Genomic DNA, 26834 nt, shown 5'->3' with positions numbered 1-26834 from the left:
GCATAATTACGCACACCCCACTTTGCAGTTATTTTTTTTTTTTTTTTATATTTGGAATCATGAATGATTTTCGTTCCACTTCTCACGTGTACACCACTTTGTATTGGTCTTTCACATGGAATTCCAATAAAATTGATTCATGTTTGTGGCAGTAATATGACAAAATGTGGAAAACTTCAAGGGGGCCGAATACTTTTGAAAACCACTGTATGCAGTCTGCTCCGCTCCTCTAGTCTATGGAACGTTGTGACTGGGCACCTGTGTGTATGCAAATAGCCCTGGTTAGGACTCAGAGCTGTAAGTCAGGAACTGGGGATTGGAACAAGCTACACACACAGCTATTACATTACTAAAAAAAAAGTCTTTGAGCAAGCTTTAACTTGTTCTTACTTTTGCTCTGGTTTCTCAGAAGACTCTTCATTCTTGACAGGCTCTTCAACAGACTTTTGTTCTTCTTCCTAAAAATTAAAGGATGAGGGGAAAAAATATCACTTTTAAAAAATTGCAAACATCATGGAAATGATACTGGCCATGCAGGTGTATAAATAAATATACACGACTGGATTTTAGTACCAGTATATAGATAGGTGCAGGAGAGTTTAAAGGGAACCCGATGTGAGAGACATATGGAGGCTTACATATTCACTTTCTTTCAAACAATGCACATTGGCTGGCTGTCCTGCTGATCCTCTGGCACTTTTAGCCATAGACCTTAAACAACCATGCAGATCAGACGTTCCTGACAAATTTCTGACAAGATAAGTGGCATGCTTGTTTCAGGTGTGTGATTAAGACACGCCTGACTATAAAGATAAGTAGGGATGTCAGGCAACTGGTAATTTTTAAAAAGAAATAAATATGGCAGCCTCCATACTGTATGTCTTACCTTGACCTCGATTCACTAGACAGTGCTGCTGCTGCAGCGGAGAGAGTTAAAAACAACTTAGGGGCGGTATGCAAGCTACGTGCGGTCATGCTGCGTAGCGCGCCCTCCTTAATTACCCATGCTTTTTGCATAGTATCGCGCGCACCATTAAATGCACAATGCTGCTGTGAAGTATTGCGACCGCTATACTGCACTAGTGCGGCCACAACTATGTTAATTAAGATAGTGGCGGCACCGCTAGTGAACTATCGCGGTCGTGATACTGTACAACAACACCTGGTATTTAAAGGAGTGCGCGTTATCATAGTAGCAACCGCACTAGTGAAGTATAGTGGTCGCGCTACTTCACAGCAGCACCTGGTATTTAAAGGAGCATGCGTTGCTGTGTAAACAGTGCGTGTAACTAAGAAAGGCACGCCATACAGCACGACCATAGTGTGCATACCGCTCCTAAGTTGTTTTTAACTACCACTGCTGCAGCTGCACTGTTTAGTGAATAGAGGCCCTTATATTTCCTTTAGGAAGGCAGCAGAAAGCTTTGGTATTGGGACTCTGGGTTTACTTGCAGTCTTTACTGAATCAGTTACACAGGGAAGAGGTAAAGAGCTGTGTGAAGATAAAGACTTTATTGGTGCACAAATACATTTTTCTTAATTACTATTTTCCGCCCGATTATCATGTCAAACAGAACTCCAGACAAACTGACAGATTTATGAGGGGAGGTGCTAAAATCTGCTGCTGACCCATCACAAATCAATTGATATTTATGCATCATCAAATACATACACGACAGTGCTAATGTGCTGCTGTCACAATCCATGCTTATGCAGTCTTACCACTCCTGGATGAATATTAAAGACAAACCACCCCAGGTAATGTATGGAAGGTGAGGTGTCTAGGTAGATTTCTAACTACCCACATTTAAAGGGAACCTAAACTGAGAAGGACATGCATTTTTGCTTTTAAAATAATACCAGTTGCCTGACTCTCCTGCTGATCCTGTGTCTTTAATACTTTCAGCCACAGCCCCTGAACAAGGATGCAGATCAGGTGCTCTGACTGAAGTCAGACTGGATTAGCTCTATGCTGGTTTCAGGTGTGTGATTCAGCCACTACTGCAGCAAATAGATCAGCAGGACTATCAGGCAACTGGTATTGTTTAAAAGGAAACATCCATATCCCTCTCAGTTTAGGTTCCCTTTAAACTGACAAATGTTACATTGTCACATACACTAAATGAAGGTTGCTGAAACGCTGATGGACTTTTAAAAAGTACAGCTTTCTCTAGGCAAAAAAATGTAAAACAAGAAAGCAAATTAACCACTTGAGGACCGTAGTCTTACACTCCCCTAGTGACTAGGCTATTTTTTTTTATTATTATTTTTTTTTTTTTTACAATTTTGTGCTCTGCAGCTTTAATGGCTCGCTGCAGAGCCATACAACTGAGCACACAAATGAATTTGCCCTCCCTTTTCTGCCCACCAACTGAGCTTTGTGTTGGTGGGCTCTGATCGCTGCTGCAGCTTTTTTTTTTCTTTTTAAATTAAATTATGATTATTTTTGTAATAAAAATATACATTTTTCATTTATTTTTTTTCCGCCCACCCCCCCCCAGCCAATGACAGCGATCGGCTGTCATAGGTATCAGCTACAGGAAAGAAGTAAAAATAGAAACATAGGGGTATAATCACTAAACCCCAGTAAACTTTACATATTCAGGCAGCTCACGTTAAGGGCCTGAGCACACTGGCATGTTTCTGGGTTGATTTCAGCAACTCATCCATGTCGCATAGCTGACAACAGCACAGAAACGCGCAAGTGTGCTAAATTTATCAGTCTTTACAGATATCATCCAAGCCCTATCCCATAGAGCCATATCAATCCATGCCATGCACTGATGAGGACCAGAAAGTCTGAAACAAGCTGTATGCATGTTGGGTTAGTGAGACTCTAAAATGTATAAGCAATATGCTCACTGTACACCAGCAGTTTTGGATGTAAGCAGGGCCTTCAGGAGCATAAAGAGAGGATTTGCGCATTCAGGAGTAATGCATCATGGGAAACCACACTTGCTCACGTAAAGCTAAATTATTACAAATAATTCAGGGAACCTAAAGTGAGAGGTTTATTAAGGCCACAATTATTTCCTTTTAAACCACATCAATTACCTAGCAGTCCTGCTGATCATCCTAGCTGCAGTAGTTTTTAAATCACACACCTGAAACAAGCATGCAGATCTTGTCATTGATCTGCATGCTTGTTAAGGGTCTATGGCTAAAAGTATTAGAGGCAAAGTATCAGCAGGACTGCCCAGCAACTGGTATTGTTTATACTGAAATACAGTGGCTCGCAAAAGTATTCAGCCCCCTTGAAGTTTTCCACATTTTGTCACATAACTTCCCCAAACATGAATCAATTTTATTGGAATTCCACGTGAAAGCAATACAAAGTGGTGTACACGTGAGAAGTGGAACGAAAATCATACATGATTCCAAACATTTTTTTTTACAAATAAATAACTGCAAAGTGGTGTGTGCATAATGATGCAGCCCCCTGAGTCAACATTTTGAAGAACCACCTTTTGCTGCAATTACAGCTCCCAGTCTTTTAGGGTATGCCTCTACCAGCTGTGCACATCTAGAGACTAAAACCTTTGCCCATTCTTCTTTGCAAAACAGCTCCAGCTCAGTCAGATTAGATGGACAGCGTTTGTGAACAGCAGTTTTCAGATCTTGCCACAGATTCTCGACTGGATTTAGATCTGGACTTTGACTGGGCCATTCTAACACATGAATATGTTTTGTTTTAAACCATTCCATTGTTGCCCTGGCTTTATGTTTAGGGCCGTTGTCCTGCTGGAAGGTGAACCTCCGCCCCAGTCTCAAGTCTTTTGCAGACTTCAGAAGGTTTTCTTCCAAGATTGCCCTGTATTTGGCTCCATCCATCTTCCCATCAACTCTGACCAGGTTCCCCGTCCCTGCTGAAGAGAAGCACCCCCAGAGCATGATGCTGCCACCACCATATTTGACAGTGGAGATGGTGCGTTCTGAGTGATGTGCAGTGTTAGTATTCCGCCACACATAGCGTTTTGCATTTTGGCCAAAAAAGTTCAATTTTGGTCTCATCTGACCAGAGCACCTTCTTCCACATGTTTGCCGTGTACCCCACATGGCTTGTCGCAAACTGCAAACGGGACTTCTTATGCTTTTCTGTTAACAATGGCTTTCTTCTTGCCACGCTTCCATAAAGGCCAACTTTGTCCAGTGCATGACTAATAGTTGTCCTATGGACAGATTCCCCCACCTTAGCTGTAGATCTCTGCAGCTCGTCCAGAGTCACCATGGGCCTCTTGACTGCATTTCTGATCAGTGCTCTCCTTGGTCGGCCTGTGAGTTTAGGTGGACGGCCTTGTCTTGGTAGGTTTATAGTTGTGCCATACTCCTATCATTTCTGAATGATCACTTGAACATTGCTCCGTGGCATGTTCAAGGCTTTGGAAATCTTTTTGTAGCCTAAGCCTGCTTTAAATTTCTCAATAACTTTATCCCTGACCTGTCTGGTGTGTTATTTGGACTTCACGGTGTTGTTGCTCCCAAGATTCTCTTAGACAACCTCTGAGGCCCTCACAGAGCAGCTGTATTTGTACTGACATTAGATTACACACAGGTGCACTCTATTTAGTCATTAGCACTCATCAGGCAATGTCTATGGGCAACTGACTGCACTCAGACCAAAGGGGGCTGAATAATTACGCACACCCCACTTTGCAGTTATTGATTTGTAAAAAATGTTTGGAATCCTGTATGATTTTCGTTCCACTTCTCACATGTACACCACTTTGTATTGGTCTTTCACGTGGAATTCCAATAAAATTGATTTATGTTTGTGGCAGTAATATGACAAAATGTGGAAAACTTCAAGGAGGCCGAATCCTTTTGCAAGCCACTGTATATTATGTCAGCCTTTATGTCCCTTTTGTTTCAGGTTCCCTTTAAGCAGCCAAAATGATATTACCCAAATGATGCAACTCTTATGCACACTGCACAACTTGCGTTACATATGCAGCACCTATATGGCTTGTGTACCCGGCACTGTGGTTGCTGCACTTATAACACGTTACGCAAATAAGGTAACGTGTTATGTAATTTGCATAAAGCCTGGTAAACGTATAGTGCGCTGCCTGCACAGATTAAGTTTACCAGGATTTAGTAACTACATTTCATACTGTGATAATTATGTCACTGCAAGATACGGATAGCGAATAAACCTATGTAAAAGTTACATTATGAGCATTGGACAGGGACTCTGCAGAACAGCGCTTTCAGTTTGCAGCCCTCTTCTTCACACCATTACGACCACAAAACCTCACTGGATGTGATAAAAAATTAGACAGCAGGAGCAAAATCCAACAATCTCTGACTGAGAGAAGAATACTTAGATCTCTCCTATTTATTACTGGAGTAGCATTATTATCCTTGAACAATGGTAAGACTGTATAAATATACGCTGTGACATTTAGAATCAGTGAAGCTCTACCTGTTCTGGCTGTATACACATTGTGAAACGTGGACATGGCACAGTGAATGTTATATTATGTTAAGGATTAAGGAAGATTATGCATGGATGTACACCATACAACCAGCATTGTGGCAAATATAAGAATAACCCTGTATGACCTGAAAAGGAACCTGATCCAATAACAAATGATCATGTCTGGCTATCAAAGCTGTAAGCGTGTACGGGAGTCCTGTTTGTTTTAACTACCTGCCACAGTACCTTTTTTGAAGTCAAGTGAAGACTTTGACTAAGCCTGAGGTGCCCATTAGGTAGATCGTGCTCTACCAGCAAATCGCAAAGGCATTACTTACATAGTTGCATAGTTATTTTGGTTGAAAAAAGACATACGTCCATCGAGTTCAACCAGTATAAAGTACAACACCAGCCTGCTCCCTCACATATCCCTGTTGATCCAGAGGAAGGCGAAAAAACCCTTACAAGGCATGGTCCAATTAGCCCGTAAAGGGAAAAATTCCTTCCCGACTCCAGATGGCAATCAGATAAAATCGCTGGATCAACAACATCCCTAACCACCCCCCTCCTTTCCAGCCTTACACGTGTCCAAAATCAAGTGTGATGTCAGTACATCTGTACTTCCAAGTGCAAAATGGGATTATTTTGAAAGTCACAGTGGTTGGCAAGTAAGAATGCCTAGAAGACAACCGTAAGTTAAAGTCTATTTAAAAATATATGTAGAACAAAAAACCCTCTAAAGTGCATTAAAAGAGTATTTTTTGGCTGAGATAAATAGAATAAAACTTCAAGCATGTAAAGTCATGGAAGGAACCCCTCTGCCTCGGGCTAACCCCCTCACGCTCCGTGGCCAGCGGAGCGGGCATCCAGATCTCCGTTGGACCTGGAAGTATCAGCGGTGGCTATGAGCAGGTCCTATCCTCTATCCTCTGCGTGCCAGCGCGAGGCAGAGGGGTTCCGTCCAGGACTTTACATGCTTGAATCTACCTTACATCCTGTACATTTTATTCTATTTATCACAGCCAATACTCTTTTAATGCACTAAAGAGCGCTCTTTTTCTACATACAGATGAGATTACACACTCGGTCCAGAGGATTTCAGTGGAGCTGTATATGTAGTGCATGGTGTTCTGATATCCAGACACCTTGAGTGCAGGACCGCTGCAACCGCTGTCATATTTACCTGATCTGCCATGTAGTCAGGTTCTTCCCTTCCTCCTGTGAGCCGTGCTGTATCCTGCAATCCTCTGGCTACCGACCACAAGACATGACCGGGAGCCGGAGAATGTTATCATACAGCATGGCTCCCAAAAGGAAGAGGACACCAGATAAAACCTATGTCAGATTAGGTAAATATGGCAGCTCGTCCTGCACTTCTCTGCATGCTGGTGGGTGGCCCAAGTATAGCCGGCTTTGGGGAGAGGTGCGCTGCACTGTGTTATCTCAAACAAGAAGGGAGTTTCATAAAAAAATGTATGGGCTTTTCAGTGGAGCAGCTTGCATTTATTACTTACCTACGGGGCAGCTTCATAGCCTCCCCATCTATATGAGAGTTTCTATCTTCACTGTGCCAAAGCACCTGCAGCTTGAAGTAATGTCGCGTCACTCGTGAAGCCCCAGCTGCAGCAGTGCATGCCAAGAAATGTTGTTTATCAATGTCATTTTGTTAATCTCCTGTCATGTCACTGCGGAAACTAGGGACGAGCGACATCACTGGAAAGATGGAGGCAATAAAACAGATGGTCGGTCCCGTACCTCTCCCCAGCCGCCCCAACCCCCCCCCCCCCCCCCCCAGAAAAAAAAAATCCCAAACCAATTACAGTGGTTTATTTTATAGAATTGTTAAATTTAGTCCTTGGGTCCCATTATTGCTTGCAATGCAGGAAAACACACATGGACTTCAGACAGTTCCTTAGTGGGACTAGAACTATCTGTATCTATGTCAATCTCATCCTTCCTCTTGTAAGTTCTGGATTGCTTTAAATCAAACACAATAGCTGATCTGGCAGACTGCTCCCTGTAATTCATGTAATTCATTCCAGTCAGTGCAAATCTACAAATTATTGTCTAAATATCACAGAAGTTGCTTGGGAGAAAATTTATGAAGACATAACAGCAGTATTAGGTAAAAGGAAAAGTAATAACATGATATCTATATACAGAGGAAAAGGCCACCAAAACCTGTATAATATATTGTATTCTAAAAATAGATTACCTCAGTGTCATCTCCTAAGACATCTTCTTCACTAGGTTCTTCTTCAGCTACTGAAAATAAAATAAAAAGAAGTGTTACATTACAGGAGAACCTTACACTTTGAAAGCTCCTTAAATATGAAAGTACCTTTGAATCTGGGGAAAACAAACTGAATTCAGCCCATGGAGGGCTAAGTTACCTCATGCTGACAAGCCTGATGCTGCTTGTTGTCTTCAGGATCCCTCCTGTTTCAAATCTCCGGGGCTCTTTCAGTCAAAGAGCCTCTCGGAAGTATCCCCCACTGCAGACAAGAGGTTCAGAGCAGCCACGAGCACTTTCTGTTACTGAGCACGAGCAGTTCAGAACTTGCATATTATTACTATCGATTTATGTAGCGCCAGCATCCGCGGAGTTCATAATTGCTAGTCACTGCTCTGGGAGACTTTGGGGAAGCTGGGGACAGAAAAGGACCGAGGATGGGGAACAAGAGGGACACTGAAGACAGCAAGCAACATTAGGCTTGTCAGAATGAGATAATCTAGCCCGCCATAAACTTAATTCAATTGTGTATCTGCCAATTCAAGGTTGCTGAATTGGGACCACCGGTACGCTTTGAGAACCAACTAATGAAGTGGTGAGACAAATCCCATGTATCTCTATATCGACTTGTCTTTCTCCACCGCAGTCTCAAAATGCCCCTATGCTTCATACCCTGCTGCTTACAGCCTAATGTTGGAATTTGATCTCATTTTGGAGGGCCCTCCGATTGTCACAATATTGTGATACAAGTAAAGCTTTAACTTTGTTGTTATAAATAAGCGTTATACCCAATTTTTGGTACTTTTGGAAGTAGTGGTTAATACCGGGTTGTGTATAAGAACTCCTTTAAGGGAGTCTAATATTATATATGGTGGGAATGAAAATAATGTTTTTCTTACACTACCATTAAGGTATTTCTTCTTCCTGCATGAGAAATTAGCAGCAGAAAGCAGGACTGTCACTTATTATGCCAAAAAAAGAAGCCTCTAAAACACAGGTGGAAACGCTAGACCTCAGGGGCCGTATCCATGCCACTGTTTAGGATGGACAGGGAAATGTGTTCTATGTGATGAGCCACACCTTTTCTGATTCAGTCCCATCAATTAATTTGAGCTCTTCCAAAAATGTGTGGAAACCTCAGGCCTTGAGGACTGGAGTTCAAGATTCCTGCTCTAAAGGTTGCACCCATTCCCAACATCTCTATTATCTTTATTCAACATACCTGGATAGTGTAACAGAACATACCTGAAGCCTGAAAAGTCCACAAAAACATCAGTAAGCATTTCTGGCCACATTAAAGGGAACCTTAACTGAGAGGGAATATGGAGGTTTCCTTTTAGGCTACTTACACACTAAGACGTTACGTTTTAGGGGATGTTATGGTCGCATAACGTGCCCCTAACGCAACGCATGGTGGTGCGGGAGAGGACGTTAGAGTGAGCCGCGTTAGGCGGCTCTATCCGCATAAGGTCTCCCAGAGTGGCGCCGATTGCCCGGCAGGACCACGTGATGCGGAGCGAGACACTCCGCATCACGTGGTCCCGCCGGCCAATCAGCGGCCACCAGTGCAGTGCATATTAAGTAGCCATGTGCGCGGCTACTGTAGCGGCATCTCCCCGCCCCCTCTTCACCCCCCCTCCCCCGAGCATGTGCAAACAGTCTAACGAATGCACAGCATGCTGCACTTTCACCACAACGTGCAGCATTACATGTAACGCAACGTGGGCACTGTGAACAGCCCACTTGTGTTACATTGCTGTGCGTTGGGGGAGCGTTACAGGCTGCACTAACGTGCACCTGTAACGTCCCACTGTGAAAGCAGCCTTAAACAATACCAGTTGCTTGTCAGTTCTGCTGATCTTGTTTGCTGCAGTAGTGTCTGATTCACACACCTGAAACAAGCATGCAGCTAATCCAGTCTGACTTCAGTCAGAGCACCTGATCTGCATGCTTGTTGAGGGGCTGTGGCTAAAAGTATTAAGAGACACAGGATCAGCAGGAGAGTCAGGCAACTGGTACTATTTTAAAAGTAAAAAGCCATATCCTTCTCAGTTTAGGTTCCCTTTAACCATATGAAATTGTGGCAATCTCAGCACAAAATAGAGAATTGAAACTGTGAAGATCCCAGTACTAATCAAGGCAATAAATGCACTGATGTTTGGATAACAACATAAGGTGAAATCTAGCAAATAGTAGCACATGCATATTTAATTTCTTACAAATGTTAAAAAGAAAAAGAAGCCAGAGCTGGATGCACAGTCACTAAACCATGGAATAACAAGTAGCTGAATAAGTACAAAATAATCGGCTGCCTAATACAATGAACAGGCAAGCAAATGCAAATGTGTACTGAGCAACAGATTTTTTTTTTTTTTGCACTTTTTCGACTTCTTGCTGTTATGTAGTTTAGCTACTGTGCATTCTGCTCAGGGTCTTGTCATTTAGTCTTCCTAATACATAAATACTGTATCTGTTAGGCATCATGTCACTTTCTGCCTGCTAGTGGCAGTATTGACTCTGACTGCCCTGGACTTCTGCTTTCCACCAGCAGGTGGCTCTATCCTGTCTGGAGCAGCCCTGGCGTTTTCCTGGCCTGTCTGCAGATAGCCTACTGTGCTGGCTCTCTGGTCTCATCTTCAGCAGGTGTAGCCTCTCTATTATAAGTGGGATAGAACCAGGCAATGTCCGCATGTGAGCCTGTTACTTTGTAGCGTTTGATGGTTTTTGAGACTGCACTTGGGGACACTTTCAAAGTTTTCCCAATTTTTCAGACTGACTGACCTTCACGTCTTAAAGTAATAATGGCCACTTATTTTTCTTTACTTAGCTTCTTTTTTCTTGCCATAATACAAATTCTATTCAGTAGGACTATCAGCTGTGTATCCACCTGACTTCTCCACAACGCAACTGAGGGTCCCAATCCCATTTATAAGGCAAGAAATCCCACTTATTAAACCTGACAGTGCACACCTGTGAAGTGAAAACCATTTCAGGTGACTACCTCTTGAAGCTCATCCAGAGAATGCCAAGAGTGTGCAAAGCAGTAATCAAAGCAAAAAGTGGCTACTTTGAAGAACCTAGAATATGACATATTTTCAGTTGTTTCACACTTTTTGGTTATGTACTATACTTTCACATGTGTTAATTCATAGTTTGGATGCCCTCAGTGTGAATCTACAATGTTCATAGTCATGAAAATAAAGAAAACTCTTTAAATGAAAAGGTGTGTCCAAACATTTGGTCTGTACTCTGTGTGTATATATATATATATATATCTATCTCAAAACCTATTGGCAGGCGTGAGGACTAAACAATACATATCTACAAAAAGTTGAAAATATATATTTTTATATTTATGAATATTTGAGTTTCAGTATTTATAAGGTGTTGGCACATTTGATGATAGTGTACTCTGCACTCGCTTCACATACAGTTTCATTGGTCTACAGAAGGGGCCTCCCTTTCGTGGACTGCTGATGCCCTCGTTTGGCTGTCAAAGCTTTATATAGCTCAGCCCACCCCCTTGTTCCACAGCTCGAAATAGTCCTTGTATCCTCCACACAGCCTGTGCTCTGCTTCCTGCACTGTGACCTCTTTTTCTAGCTTGTCTAGCATTAAATTATGTCTTTTGCCTCATTCCCTTCAGAAATATTTCATGTCAAGTTGTCCTGCTCTCTTCCTTATCATCTACAATGTCATTACATAAAGTTAGACATATACACTCTATTTTACATACAAAACTAACAGTAGAACCAGGGCTGTGAAGTTGGAATCGAGGAGTTGGAGCAATTTTGGGTACCCGGAGTCAGAGTTGGAGTCAGTGATTTTATAAACTGAGGAGTCAGAGTCGGATGATTTTTGTACAAAATACCAGGGCTGTGGAGTTGGTACAAAAATCTTCCGACTCCTCAGTTTCTGAAACCACGACTCCGACTCCGGGTACCCAAAATGGCACAGACTCCGACTCCTTAGTCTAAAACTTAACAGGGCTGTGGATTTTGTACAAAAATCATCCGACTCCCGACTCCTCAGTTTATGAAATCAACGACTCCGAGTGCCCAAAATTGCCCCGACTCCACAGCCCTGCAAAATACACAACCCTGGTAAGTATTAGACTAAGGAGTCGGAGCCATTTTAGGTACCCGGAGTTGGAGTCGGTGGTTTCAAAAACTGAGGAGTTGGAGTCGAAAGATTTTTGTACGGACTCCACAGCCCTGAGTAGAACTACTGAAAACATATTTTTCCTTTAAAAATGCAGAACATTTTATGGCATGTAAGGATATAGGATCTTAACATTGTTATGGGATATGATTATAACACCAGTAACATTAATCAGAAGTAGTGCTTGTACAACCGTGTTCCAATAGATAGGCTTGAAGTCTGCTGACAAGGTCACTCTTGTTCCCCTTCACTTCCAAACCTCGAGACAGGCATTCTTGTTTGAGCTCTGCAAGCTATTGAATTAAAAACAAAACAAAAAATAGGATGACACTTTATAAAGGAATTCCAACACAAGGCAGTTCAATGTTCAAATAAAAGACTTGGTGAGTAGCTTTTTTCCCTTCCTGAGGAGATCAAACACCTTAGCAGCGCTGTCACATTTCCAGAACTGGGACATTTAGAGACCCAGTGGAATCCCAAAACGGAGAGTATACTGGTACTGACATCTATGTATGCCCATGTCCACTCACTACTCCTTTATACGCTCTGTATCAACATACAAGTGTAGCAGACACAAGAGGAATGAGCAGGCATTAAGCTGAAGTTGGACTTGGGGACCTGTTGGAACTCTGGGAAGCCTCTGTAAGGAAAACAAGCAGTGCTGCTAAGGTGGTAAAGATGCATAGCTTCTCCCACACAACCTTCTGTTTCTTTTCCATGGGAGGGAAGCATGGACTAGAAGCCAGTACAATGCAAGGAGGAACCAGGCCTTGACTTGAGTGAAAGTTCAGTATTAATCCTGAAATTGAGCATTCTAGTGAGACAGGCTTGATTCATCACATGGTGTCTGGTGCGTTATTTAGTAACACATGCAAAGGACACTTTCAATGGACTCATGCTTTCACTTGTCTGTGCAGCATGATTCCATTAACCAGATGAATCCGTTTACATTACTGCATTATGCAACAAGCAGAGGAATATGACACCCATTGTCAGGTTACCGGCTGGGGAAGCAATAGGTTGCTTCTGGCATAACCTCAAATTGGAAAAGGACAGATACTAGGTGCAATGAACTTTCTGCAGGATTTTTGAGGAGCAAAATGGTATGTCTGCTTACCTACCCAAATTCATTTAAAGGACAACTGTAGAGAGAGGGATATGGAGGCTGCCATATTTATTTCCTTTTAAACAATACCAGTTACCTGCCAACTCTGCTGGTCTATTTGGCTGCAGCAGTGTGTGAATCACTCCAGAAACAAGCATGCAGCTAATCTGTCAGATCTGACAAAACCGGAAACATCTGATCTGCTGTATGCTTGTTCAGGGTCTATGGATAAAAGTATTAGAGGCAGGGGATCAGCAGGATAGCCAGGCAACTGATACTGCATAAAAGGAAATAAATAATGGCATCCTCCATATACCTCTCACTTTAGTTGTCTTTTAAAGCAAACGTTCACAGACATATTTAACCATTTATGCCGCCTGGACGTGATCCTCACATCCAGGCGGTTGCTGCTGTGCGCTTCGGCGCACTCCTGCGCGCGATCGCGCCTGCGCGCTCACGTGCTGCCCCCCGGTAGCCCGGAGATCAATGAATGGTAACACGGTCCACAGCAGAAAAAAATAACAGCTTCTTTTCAGAGGCCGCGGTCTTTCTAAAAAAGAAAATAAAAAATGTTTCCCGTCTTCCTCATGCTTCCTGGAAGGGAGAAGAACTTAAAAAATAAAAAAATCTCACTGTGGCCAAATAGTAAAAGTACATCTACATACATTTTTAATACAATAAACCCACATTATCACATTTAAAATTAACTGTTTATTTCCCACACCAAAAATTACCCAAATACATTTTTTTTATGAAAAAAAAAAATTACAATTAAAAAAACCCAAAAAACAAATAGTTACCTAAGAGTCTGTACTTTTTAAATATGCATGTGAAGAGGGTATATTACGAATTTTTTTTAAATTATAAGCTTGTAAATAGTGATGGACACAAAACAAAAAATGCACTTTTATTTCCAAATAAAATATTGGCGCCATACATTGTGATAGGGACAAAATTTAAACGGTGTAATAACGGAGACAAATGGGCAAATAAAATACATTGGTTTTAATTATGGTAGCATGTATTATTTTAAAGCTATAATGGCCGAAAACTGAGAAATAATGAATTTTTAATTTTTTTCCTTAATATTCCTGTTAAAATGCATTTAGACAAAAATAATTCTTAGCAAAATGTACCACCCAAAGAAAGCCTAATAGGTGGCGGAAAAAACAAGATATAGATCAATTAATTGTGATAAGTAGTGATAAAGTTATTGGCGAATGAATGGGAGGTAAAAATTGCTCTGTTGCACAAGGTGAAAAATCCCCGTGGGCTGAAATGGTTAAATTATTTTTTTTTGGATGTCTAAGTATTTCGTTAGAATGCACGGAGTGCTCCCTTGAGTCTTAAAGCATTTCAGCTACCCAACCACTGGTGATCTACGGCTTACTCAGTTACTGCACATTCAATTAATCGGGGCTGTCCTCATGGGCATTTGTGGTCAGTGATAGCTGAAAACCAGTCCAAGTAACTTATGAAGGATAGTTGCCCCCTCCCTAGATTTAGCACAGCAAGGGTGTAAAGGTGCCCAAGATAAATAAAAATTTGTTAAAAGCACAATAAAATAAGAAAGTAGGAGGTGACTTACCTCTCCAATGACACTAACAAGGATTTAACAACAAAAAGATTTTTTATTTGCACAATGCGTTTCGTGGGGTCTCGCCCACTTCCTCAGGCCAGTAACAGTGCCACTTCCAACAAGCCAGATAGCCAGGGCTATACTTAGATTTAAACAAAGAGAAAGTGGAGTTCCAGCACTCAGCTGAGATTGCAACAGGAGGCCGGGCTGGGCTGTGCTGTATTTTAAGCTGTAAGGATGTGGGTCCCTCTAAACTGCGTGCTCCGGCAGAGGTCAAGTAGCAAATTTTGTGTGTATGGAGAGAGAAGGCGAGGCCAGCACTGCAGTTAGGGTTCTTTATTGTTGCTTGGGTTGACATAGCAACTGGGGGCGTGGCTAGCTAACGCAGGCGGAAGTGCCGCCGTGACGTTGGTATGTAACCAACGCCGATGCAGCCCGCCCCCAACTCTTCCCCATTGCGGTGAACAAGCGCTGTTAGCGCGAAACGGACGTCCGCAGGGGGACACAGACCTGGCGCCCACTTAACCTGCTTTGACACCTGGCTGCAACATAACTGTAAGTGTCTTTCTTTGCAACAATAAAGAACCCTAACTGCAGTGCTGGCCTCGCCTTCTCTCTCCATACACACTATACTTAGATTTGACTGAATTGGGTGCAAACATTATAGCGCTGCTGCACCTAGCTACCCGTGAACACCTACACACATAACTATCAGTCAATGATGCTTCTAATTCCCCATATTGTATTTAATTGTCATATATCAATAGCCCACCATATCTTTAAAGTAAGATGGCCTAGCTATACAATTTACTAGAAGTACAGTCAATCTGTGAACACCTTGGCTGGCCATACACAATACAATCTAAATTGTTTAAGGTTACATCTCTGCAAAGACGATACCTTTTTATACATTTCTGTGCAAATCAAGAAGTAAAATCAATTATTCTGATTAATTGCAACATTTTAAAAAAATCTGACCAATGAATTTTCAGTTTTAACCCAATTATGAAAATAAATAACTGAAAACTCTGAAAAAAACCGCTTGGGTCCACATATCAAGAAAATGAAAATCTATCTAGACCCTTCAATCTTCTGACAAACTGTACAGAAAATGTGGCCACTCCCGAGCAAGTTTTATCCCCCCACCCCAAAAAAGGGAAATCAATCAGATTTTCTCACTTGAACAGGCTTTTAAACAAGCTTTTGATTTTCTGTGCCATGCTCCCCGTGAATCTGTGTACTTGCACAGGTGCTGAAGTAGGATGTTCAGGAGAATTCGGTTTTCCGAAGGACATTGCAAAAGATACAAGAGCAAGCAGGAGAGAATGCTCCAAAACTTAAATTTGGGCAAAAGAAACATGCTGAAAAATGTAATGAGCATGGGGAAAAAAAATTCAAAGCCATAAAAGTTATAATTGATGGGGATTTTAAACTTCAGAACTCACATCTCTGCTGTGGTGAAATCATCCTATTTTCACCTGAAGAACATCGCAAAAAATCAAGCACCTCATCCCCCCAGAAGATCTACCAACTTTAGTTTATGCCTTCATTACATCCCGACTGGACTACTGCAATGCTCGCTACACTGGCCTTCCAAAAAAGGACGTGTACCGCCTAGAGCTGATACAGAATACTGCGGCCAGACTGCTAACCAACCAACCCCGTCACTGCCACATAATGCCAGTCCTGCACTCCCTTCACTGGCTACCTATAGAATGGAGGGTCCTATTCAAGATCGGCATACTGACATTTAAATCACTAAATAATCTGGGCCCTGGGTACATGAAAGAAATGTTACAGCTGTGTAGTAATTTCTGTAATCTCAGATCCACATGTTCTAATAATCTAGTCATACCCTATTTCCCTATTTATTGTCCAGCGCTGCGTAATATGTTGGCGCTTTATAAATACAATAAATAAAATAAAATACCCAGAGTCCACTTGGAAATCTTTGGTCCCGGAGCATTCTGTCATGCTGCTCCTACGTTTTGGAACTCCTTACTTCAGCAGATCAGGACAGCTCCATCTCTGGACGTGTTTAAATCCAGACTGAAAATCCACCTGTTCAGTCTGGCTTTTGTGCGGAAATATAACTTTTGTTGTGTGAATACTTCTTCCTGCTACCAACTACTGAATCTGAGAGCCCAAGCGCTTGGAGTGCTGTGGGCGAAAATAGCTATAGAAAAGCGCATAGAGGAACTGAGCAGGTGAAGAAAAACATGGAAAATATTTTCTAAGATCAGAAGATAAAAAGTGGATTCCTACCACCATGTGTGTAACCAGAGAGAGAAGCTTGGTAACTGTTAAAGGCAAGTGTTAAGCCTCGTACACACGTATAACGACTATTGCCTGGCAGGGATCAGGACTAGAGCCACAGTGCGGGCCGAAGCTGTACAGATGCATTTGTCTTCTCCCCAGAATTTTTTTTTTTGCAGCTGGATGGCATGCAATAGTTGCCGGGTGGCATGAAAAAGTAAGCAGGTGGAGAGAAATGAGAGAATGCAGGGCTGGTGCTTCTGTGAGCTGGGTGCTCGCCAAAACTAGTCGGGTGGGGCACCCAGCTAAAAGAGCCTGGGGAGAACACTGCGCATCACTAGCCTCCAGGCTAGGAACATGTTCCTTTGCTATGGAGGGGGTCATAATGGAGCAGTAGAGTGAATAGGGCGGTAATAGACAAATGACCTCAGCCAATGCTCAGCTGAGATGATCCGCAAGGCAGACCGCTGGCCAAAGCACCATAGGGGATTACAGGCCACTGAACACAGGCTAGATTTTCGGCAGAGGTAGTCCCATCCGGCAGCCTCGGCCAAGAGCTAACTAGTGTGTGTACAAGGCTTTAAGAGGAGTCAGCCATACTAGCTCAGGAAAAAAAAACACAAATATATAAGTAGATAAATACATGCTCTACTTACGTAACATATGTATTACACTGTCCACATTATGGTTCCTGTGAATTTTAGAAAGGAAGAGTAGAGAATCCTATTGTAGACAGTTTCCATATTTACTGTGGCTATTTTGAAGCCAGTCGTGATGTAATATCCGCCCTTAGTCTCCTCTGACTGATTTGCCCGTCCTTCACTATAAAAAGTGCATTGTTTCAGCCTGATACATTTTGGCCAATCAAAGAGGAACAGAGGTGTGGGAGGGGAAAACAGGAGGGAATGAGGCTTCAGCCAATCAGGTTGCATTAGTTAAGTCTGAGGGGAAGTAGGGAAGCAAAAAAAATAAATAAATAAAAGAAGACAACCCAGCATGCCCTGCAACTTCTCATTTGTGTACCAAATTTTTTGTGTACCAAATAAGAGTCATGTAAACTGAGGAATGATAATTTATCAACAAGAAAAGTAATAGTGATTTTAACTTTTGGATTGCCTGATTAGCATCCTCATGACTTGTTTACCAGATAAAAATAAAGAATTGATTTTTGATTTTATGCCCGACAGTTACTCTTTAGAAAGATTAGTCAACATTTTGAAGAACTGATGAATGCATCTCATGAAAGGCACTCACTTAAAGTAGATCTAAACTCAGAACTTCCTCTCTGCACTAAAAGATTAGACAGCATGAGAACCTTTAGGGAAAAATAAATCTTCATTAGAAATTAGAGAAATCCTAATGCGAGGTACACACTGAAATTTTCTGGCAGATTTACTGACAGATTGATTATATCCAACATGTCTGATTTCCGATCTATTTCCAATAGTAGTGAACAGAAAACAGTTAGAAATATACGATATTGTTGGAAACAATCGATCTGACAGTAAATCTGCCAGAAAATCTCAGTGTGTACCTAGCATTAAAAAAACTGAAGTTGTAACTGGATTAACTTTCAAGGAGCACTGAAAGGGTTAAAGCCCAAGTCTTTTCCAGTACAGGCAGACCCTAGGCACCCTAGGCACTCTCATTCACAGCTACAGATAAGGCTAGTTACACTCTGATGTAGCTAAACAAACACACGCAGCTCAGTGCAGTGAATTTCTACAAATTTTCCATTGTGCGCTGTGCAAGAGTTTGAGTCCACTTTATTATGTACAGCTACAAGTGGCATATGAAAGCTGTGAAATTAATTTAAATGCAGCTTCTAAGCTCTTAATAAATAAAACACTATAATACCTGGTTTACGCCGATGATATAGATCTGTGAAGCTGAAACACAGAAGCATTGGTCGAAAGCCTTGACCATTTGGAGGAAGCTGGATTATGCATTAATGTTAGAAAGATTAAACACACTTGGCAGGGATACATGAGAACCTCTTGTTAATAATGAAGAATTTGAGATAGTGGCAAGCTCCAAATACCTAAGATTTATTATCATCAAGAGAAATTAGGTTAGCAAAACGATGGAAAATATATAAAAGCTCTAGTAATACAAGCTTACATCATCTTTTACAGTGACATGTCCCGTCAAGTAGTAAGAAAGTTACATGACACAATTACTTGTCCAGTTGTCACCTATGGCAGCAAAACCTGGGTTCTCACAAAGAACTGTAAGCAGGCCCTTGCCTGTTGGGAGTGCAAATCTACAGACATGTAAAGGATGTCTTCAAACTAGTGCTGAGCAAAATCACAAATACGTAACCTCCCCACCCCTCAGTATTAACAAAATGAAGTGTGGATAGTTATATGGAGTGTATGCCTGGTCATATGGAGTGCATGACCTAAAAACAAGAAGGAAAGTTACTTCCCGGCTAACAATACAAGAGATGGGCTGATGATAAGAAAGAAGACTGGCACAGACTTAAAGTGAACCAGAGACTAAGCACCCTTATGTATTTTACCATATATATCAGTGAGAACATCAGCTATAATGATTCCTGAGCAAAGCCAGACTGAATGCTCAGTCGGGGATTTTATCAGGGCTGATTAGAAGCAGGCTGAGTAGTGAAGAATGAAACAGAGAGCAAGGTAGGTGTTTTCTCTCATGTTCCTACTGATATACAGTGGGATGCAAAAGTTTGGGCAACCTTGTTAATCGTCATGAATTTCCTGTATAAATCGTTGGTTGTTACAATAAAAATGTCGGTTAAATATATCATATAAAAGACAAACACATTGATATTTGAGAAGTGAAATTAACTTTATTGGATTTACAGAAAGTGCGCAATATTTATTTAAAAAAAATTAGGCAGGTGCATAAATTTGGGCACTGTTGTCATTTTATTGATTCCAAAACCTTTAGAACCAATTATTGGAACTCAAATTGGCTTGGTAAGCTCAGTGACCTCTGACCTACATACACAGGTGAATCCAATTATGAAAAATAGTATTTAAGGGGGTCAATTATACGTTTCCCTCCGCTTTTCATTTTCTATGAAGAGTAGCAACATGGGGGGTCTCAAAACAATTCTGAAATGACCTGAAGACAAAGGTTGTTCACCATCATGGTTTAGGGGACAGATACAGAAAGCTGTCTCAGAGATCACAGCTGTATGTTTCACAGTTAGGAACATATTGAGGAAATGGAAGACCACAGGCTAAGTTAAGAATCAAAGTGGCAGACCAAGAAAAATCTCGGAGAGACAGAAGTGACGAATGGTGAGAATGGTCAGAGTCAACCCACAGACCAGCACCAAAGACCTACAACATAATCTTGCTGCAGATGGAGTCACTGTGCATCGTTCAACCATTCAGCACACTTTACACAAGGAGATGCTGTATGCAAGAGTGATGCAGAGGAAGCCTTTTCTCCACCCACAGCACAAACAGAGCCTCTTGAGGTATGCTAAAGCACATTTGGACAATCCAGCTTAATTTTGGACTAAGGTGCTGTGGACTGATAAAACTAAAATTTAGTTATTTGGGCATAACAAGGGGCATTATGCATGGATGAAAAAGAACACAGCATTCCAAGAAAAAAAATGCTACCTACAGTAAAATATGGTGGTAGTTCCATCATGCTGTGGGACTGAGTGGCCAGGGCAGGGACGGGGAATCTTGTCAAAGTTGAGGAACACATGGATTCCACTCAGTATCAGCAGATTCTGGAGACCAATGTCCAGGAATCAGTGGCAAAGCTTAAGCTGCGCCAGGGCTGGATCTTTCAACAAGACAAAGACCCTAAACACTGCCCAAAATCCACTAAAGCATTCATGCAGGGGAACAAGCACAATGTTCTGGAATGCCCATCTCAGTCCCCAGACCTGAATATAATTGAAAATCTGTGGTGTGAGTTAAAGAGAACTGTCCATGCTCAGAAGCTATCAAACCTGAATTAACTAGAGATGTTTTGTAAAGAGAAATAGTCCAAAATACCTTCAACCTGAATCCAGACTCTCATTGGAACCTACAGGAAGCTTTTAGAGGCAGTACATTCTGCAAAAGGAGGATCTACTAAATATTGATTTAATTTATTTTTTGTGGTGTCCAAATTTATGCACCTGCCTAATTTTGTTTAAACAATTATTGCACACTTTCTGTAAATCCAATAAACTTAATTTCACTTCTCAAATATCACTGTGTGTGTCTCCAATATGATATATTTAACTGACATTTTTTATCGTAACAACCAACGATTTATACAGGAAAATTATGACGAATAACAAGATTGCCCAAACTTTCGCATCCCACTGTATATGGTAAAATACATGAGGGAGCTCTGTCTCTGGTTCACTTTAAAGAGAACCCGAGGCGGGTTCTCACAACGAAATCCACATACAGAGGCTGGCTCTGCCTATAGAGCCCAGCCTCTGTTGCTAATCAGATCCCCCCTAAATCCCCCCTGCGCTCGGCAGTACCCCATAAATGACAGCCGTGCTGCCGACACGCAGCGGCTGTGTTTAACTTTCTAACATCAGTCTCGGTGCTCCCCCCGCCTCCTGCAACGCTCCGGTCCCGCCCGCGTCCCTTCCCTTTCCCTCCCCGCTGATTGGAGGGAAGGGACGCGGGCAAGGACGGAGCTCTGCAGGAGGCGGGGAGAGCGCCAAGACTGACGTTAGAAAGGTAAACACAGCCGCACAGCGCGGCTGTAATTTATGGGGTCTGGCTGAGCGCAGGGGGGATTTAGGGGGGGATCTGATTAGCAACAGAGGCTGGGCTCTAAAGGCAGAGCCAGCCTCTGTATGGGGATTTCGTTGTGAGAACCCCGCCTCGGGTTCTCTTTAAGGTGCCAGCCTGGAGTGAGTAGTGTTTGAGATTAGTGTTGATGTGTTTGAGTAGTTTGAATTAGGAACTTCATTCTAAAATCTCCCGTTCAGAACATGACTCTTTGCACGTGTGCACCGCAGCAGGGGTGCTTATCTCATCACTGACTCCGCTGCACTCCACATCATATTCTAGCTCTCCAATGCTTCCTCCTTCACAGCTGGAGTGCAGCAGGCAGAGCAGTGTTCTCCCCAGGCTCTTTTAGCCGGGTGCTCCTCCCGGCTAGTTTTGGTGAGCACCCGGCTGTCATCGGCTCAACTCCACCTCTGCTGTAAGCAGAAATGTGCAGAGAAGCAACGGCCCTGCATTTTTTCATCTCCCCCCACCCGGCTACTTTTTTATGCCACCCGGCTGGAAAAAAATTCTGGGGAGAACACTGCAGAGATAATGGTGAGACAAAACCCCCGCCGCAGCGCTCATGGACAAAGAGTCAAGTTCTCATCTGAAGACAAACTAAACTATGTCAACTCTATTTGAAATATACTGAAAATGTCAAACTGAGTTTTCTGTCTTAGGCCAGGATCAAGCAATATTCAGAATCGGTACAGTATCTGTATTGAATGGCCATTGTACCCCTCCAGGGTCCACTGCAATCCCAAGTGGAGATGTGTCATTTATCAATTTTATGCCAACAGTCTGCTGTCTGGAAAATGTGTACAGGTCGGATATTTCCACAGTGGGCAGCAATGGACTTATAGGGAACCTGAAGTGAGAGGAATATGGAGGCTGCCATTCCCTTACAAAACATTACAGTTGCCTGGCAGTCGTGCTGAGTTTTAGACTTTAGCTGTTCTTTAGTCCCAAACAGAAAATCATTCAAGTCCCCATCCATTCTGAGACAACAGCCCAGTCCAATAAACATTTCTACTGAGTTTTAACACAGGAAAGGTTTTCGCTGTTTATCTAAAATACTTGTCTGAGCACCTAGCGATGTAAAAAAATTACTTAAAAAAAGTAAACGTAATAAAAATCTTTTAACACCATCTTGAGTAGCCTTGTGTATTTTGTTGTTGAAATGTGTGAAAACATTTCCTGTGAGAAAACAAGTGAACATTTAAAGGACACCCGAAGCGAAAATAAACGAATGAAATAAATGATTGCATCTATTTTCCTTCATCTAAAAATGACTTTATTCCACAGTTTTATTTGATGTTTAAATCTACTTTTTAAGTTTTAACTGTTTTATTGTTTTTGCTCAATGACACATTCATTGAAGTAGGCCAGAGTTAAAATCTATTAACTATTGACCCTTTTTATCTCTTTCCTGCTCTCAGAAACCATTTTCTACTAGGAAAGTGTTTTATAGTTTGAATTTCTTATCAGTGAGGTTCACACTGTAGTCACTACCTGTCTGAGTCAGGACTGAGTCAGCCACTTACATACCTGAAATTTAACTCTTCCAGGCAGAGAAAGAAAAAAAAGGAACGCAGCATAGTTATTAGTGTGCTTGGCAATGTACATATCCATGTCTATCTCATCATGTCACACGTCAGTTCGGGTATCCTTTAACTGAATCAGGCCCATAGTGTGAATCACTGTAATCTAGATTTAGGCAGAGTACAAATCATGCAATTTCCACTTCAGATTCTATTTGACTGAGAAATAAGATCGATATTCAATGGCCAGTATTTTGATCGTTACTTTCCAGCCTGTACAATCTGCTTCCGGAAAGATTGATTTTGAGCTTGGGATAGGTAGCTGGCAATCAAGGGGCTGTACATTTTTCTTGCCTGATTCGATCATTTGCTCAACAGAAAGTAAGATCTAAAGTGAAAATTTCATGCTGTGTACCAGGCCTTAGTCCATGTGTAAATATATTCCACTTTTAAAACAAAACTCTATTTTTACACTTGTCACAACACAATGCAGCTGTCTCATCGCTCAAAGACTCATTTAGAAGCACTCAAACAACAGCTGTTTTGTGCTGTCAGTGCAACAAGGGTTTGATTACATTTTTCAAGTAACTACTGAATGTGTTGAGTTTTGCATGCAAATTATGTCACTGTTACACATTGGAGGATCAACTAAGCTATGGATTATTATATATCAAACTCTAAAATTTACTTCCAAGTTTTACACTTGATTTCATGCAGGTATGAGGCTTCATATGACCCTGTGCCATGGTGCGGCAAAAGGATCACTTGCATAGGCCCGCTCCCCAGCTAGTGAAATACTCCCTGCTCACCAGGAATTACATCACTAGGATTCCCGTTGTCCGGCGTATCCACACTGCGATCCCTCTGTGTACACTGCCTATGTGGTCCATTGACTGACTTGCATTACTGCATAATCTGTGCCGTAGCCTTTGCATCTGCATGGAGGCGATTAGGATTCTTCCAATGCAACGCATGAAGTGTATAAGTCTCCATAGACTAGCATGGCCCTTGCGGCCGGGAAAAGTAATGTGGTGCAATGCAGTGTGCAAGCATGCAAGGCGCATGAAAGAAAAGACTGATATCCGCAATCATACAGGTTTCATATGTACTTGAGCATATACCGTTTTCCCAAAATTAAGACAACCCCCAAAAGTAAGACCTAGCAGAAATTTAGAGCATGCGGCAGTAAGGGGAAAAAGTATGGCAACTTGTGTTATTACTGGAGCCGGCGGTATCGCGAGTTGGACCATGGCTCTATTATTGAGCCAATCACTAAACTCACTGCTATCCAGCAAGTGCTGTGATTGGCCAAATAAGGAGCCATGACCCGCCTGCGAGACCATCAGCTCCAGTAGAAACACAAGTTGCTGTACTTCTTCCACATAGGCTGAAACTCTGGGGCATAGCAACATGGGGTAAAAGGAGGATGCAGGGGGACATCGGACGACACAGCAGAAGACATGGGACAAAGCGGAAGACACAGCAGAGGACATGGGAGGACACTAAAGGTACAAGGTGGACACAAAGGCACACAAGAGGTAAATCCAGCATAGGAATAAGACCGCACAGTGGGGAAAGCAGGAGGAAACGAACACTGCCATTCCAGCGCAGGAGACTTTGGCGCAGCAGTGAGTAACTTCAGCGCTGTCAGAAGACGGAGCTGAAGTTACTTATAAAACACTATAATTCGGCCTCCAGCAATTACTGGGAGCCAAATTATTTCATTCCCCACCATCCATGGCGGCCTGGAGGGGGAATAGTATTTAAAATAAATGGGAATTTGTGCAGGAGCAGGATAAGCCATATACAGGCTGTATCCTGCGCCCAAGTCTCCTGCGCCGATTCCTCTCGTACGCGGAGGACACACAGCTCAGGAACTTGTGTGTTTATAGAAATATAAGACATCAACTGAAAATAAGCCCTAGCACAACGTATGGCGCAAAAGTGAATATATTCTTATTTCAGGGAAACACAATATGTGATGGATGACATCTTTATTAGAATCACTATACAGACACACTGCTCAGCACGCATGATATTCTGCCATCTGGTGAGACTAAGGAGTTGGCTGAATAGGAAGCAATCCCTAGGCAGTTCCTGAGGGAACAGAAATTGTAGTCGGCCAAGGATTTTCAAACATATCCAGCTACTAGTGGAGATGTTGCACTGAGTTCAACCAAGAAAGCTATTTTGTTCTACTATTAATGAAACTTATGGTTAAGTAATCACTATTTTTCAAATGGAACTAGCGCCTTGCAAAGTTCTGATTTACCCATTACTAACTGAGGGTTTTCTAAATAAAAAAAACCAAACAGGTGTTTAGTTGAACTAAGTGGTGATTACTACTGCAGAAGAGACCAGCTTCAAGGGACATCTGGCAATAGTCATTTTGGCTGGCGTAAGACCACATTGTGCACATAGCTATTGATCTGTGAATATCAAATTCCTACCCCTCATATCCTGAGCAATTCTGGAATTAGCAGCTGGTGCAGCACCCAATTTCAACAATGGAGAGGCAGGAGCCAAACCTACTACAACTTTTGTGGCTAACTTGTAAATAGGGGCTTTCCTGATATCTCCATGTCGTCATACTTCCTGGGTTAGCTCCTCCCCTTTAACCCCTATAGGACCCATACAAAAACTATAAAAAAAAAAAAAAAGGTCATGACCCCTAGAGCCTCATTCTCTTTTTTGTCCTCAAACACTATAGGATTCAGGGTAGAAGTAAGATATATATTGTATGCGTATTGATGTTTTTCATTACAGGTCATAAGGAAAGTCTCATTGAGCACCTTGCCCTTTCTAAAAGTCAGGTTTTTCTGTTTAAATCTTTTCCTTACTAAATATAGGATTTTCCTTCAAAAGCTACTAAATGTGCTGTTATAAGGGAATCCTGGGATCATTGGGCATTTCAGAGGCTAAATGCTTCTAGGGATTCACTGTGTACCCTTTTGGGTAAATGTATTGTTTCTGTACCTTTCCTCCGCAGTGTGGAGCGACTGTTGTGTGGCTTCTGTACGCAGTTCTGCCTGGCCAGAGGGTCGGCTTGTTGTTTGTAATCCCGGCTGCTCTCTCAGAGTAGGCTGTATTCGCCGCTCGGGCTGGCGGCCGGAAATCGCATCTGCGCATTACACACACACACGTTTAGTTGATTAATTAGGGTTTTTCTTCTGTTTGTATTTTCACAGTGAATCCTGCCACTGACAATGATCCGCCAGGTCCATCAGGGTAAGATTTTCTTAAAGGGACCATAAAAAAAAAAAAAAAAAAAAAGACAGGAGTGTATAAGAGACACTAATAGCAATTAAATTATTGCTCTTTCTCTTATAGTTCACTGGAAGAGACATGAGGACGGTCGAAGTCTAATAGACTACGCTCCAAGTCCAGGTCTAGATCCAGATCAAAGAAACATAAGTCCAAGAAAAGTAAAAGCAAGTCGTCTCGTTCAAGATCAAGGAGACGTTTGTCTAGATCTTCGCATCATAGACGGCAATATCGTTATTCCAGGAGTAGATATATGTACAGACAGTTGCCAGACAAAGGTCAATGCTGGGCATGTCCCAGACAGGCCATGAAAGATAAAACTGTATGCGATTCTTGCTTCAGTCAATTGGCTAAAACGCAAGAAGAAAAAACTGAGGATTTATCAGAAATTATTAGAAAGGTTGTCAGAGAGGAGGTGTCTGTCCAAAGTTCCGCTACCTCTCTGCCAGAAGAGCAGGAGGATACAGAGGAGGCAAAAGAAGGAGAAGGTCGCTTGTTTATTCGACTTCAAATTTACAAATTCCTTTATAACAGCTGTCAAAGAGGCTCTTGAATGGACAG

At 42.1% G+C, this 26834-nt stretch overlaps 1 protein-coding gene across 2 annotated transcripts in view; it reads right to left on the bottom strand.

Annotated features, from left to right (window-relative positions):
* The window catches only part of SARNP (SAP domain containing ribonucleoprotein), a 103395-nt gene that overhangs the window by 58590 nt on the left and 17971 nt on the right, over positions 1-26834 (bottom strand). Inside the window, exons 2-4 of one of the 2 annotated variants that reach the window (XM_068265179.1) lie at positions 12004-12103; positions 7632-7678; positions 391-458 (exon numbers count right to left, since the gene is read on the bottom strand). In XM_068265179.1, coding sequence (XP_068121280.1) covers positions 391-458; positions 7632-7678; positions 12004-12103 — 215 coding nt within the window. Of the gene's footprint in view, positions 1-390; positions 459-7631; positions 7682-12003; positions 12104-26834 lie in introns of both variants that reach the window. The other variant, XM_068265178.1, reaches the window with a different exon arrangement.

Source organism: Hyperolius riggenbachi, chromosome 2 (assembly GCF_040937935.1).
Source record: "Hyperolius riggenbachi isolate aHypRig1 chromosome 2, aHypRig1.pri, whole genome shotgun sequence".
NCBI lineage: Eukaryota > Metazoa > Chordata > Amphibia > Anura > Hyperoliidae > Hyperolius > Hyperolius riggenbachi.
Note: the sequence above shows the minus strand (reverse complement) of the source record. Positions and strands in the feature narration are given on the sequence as shown.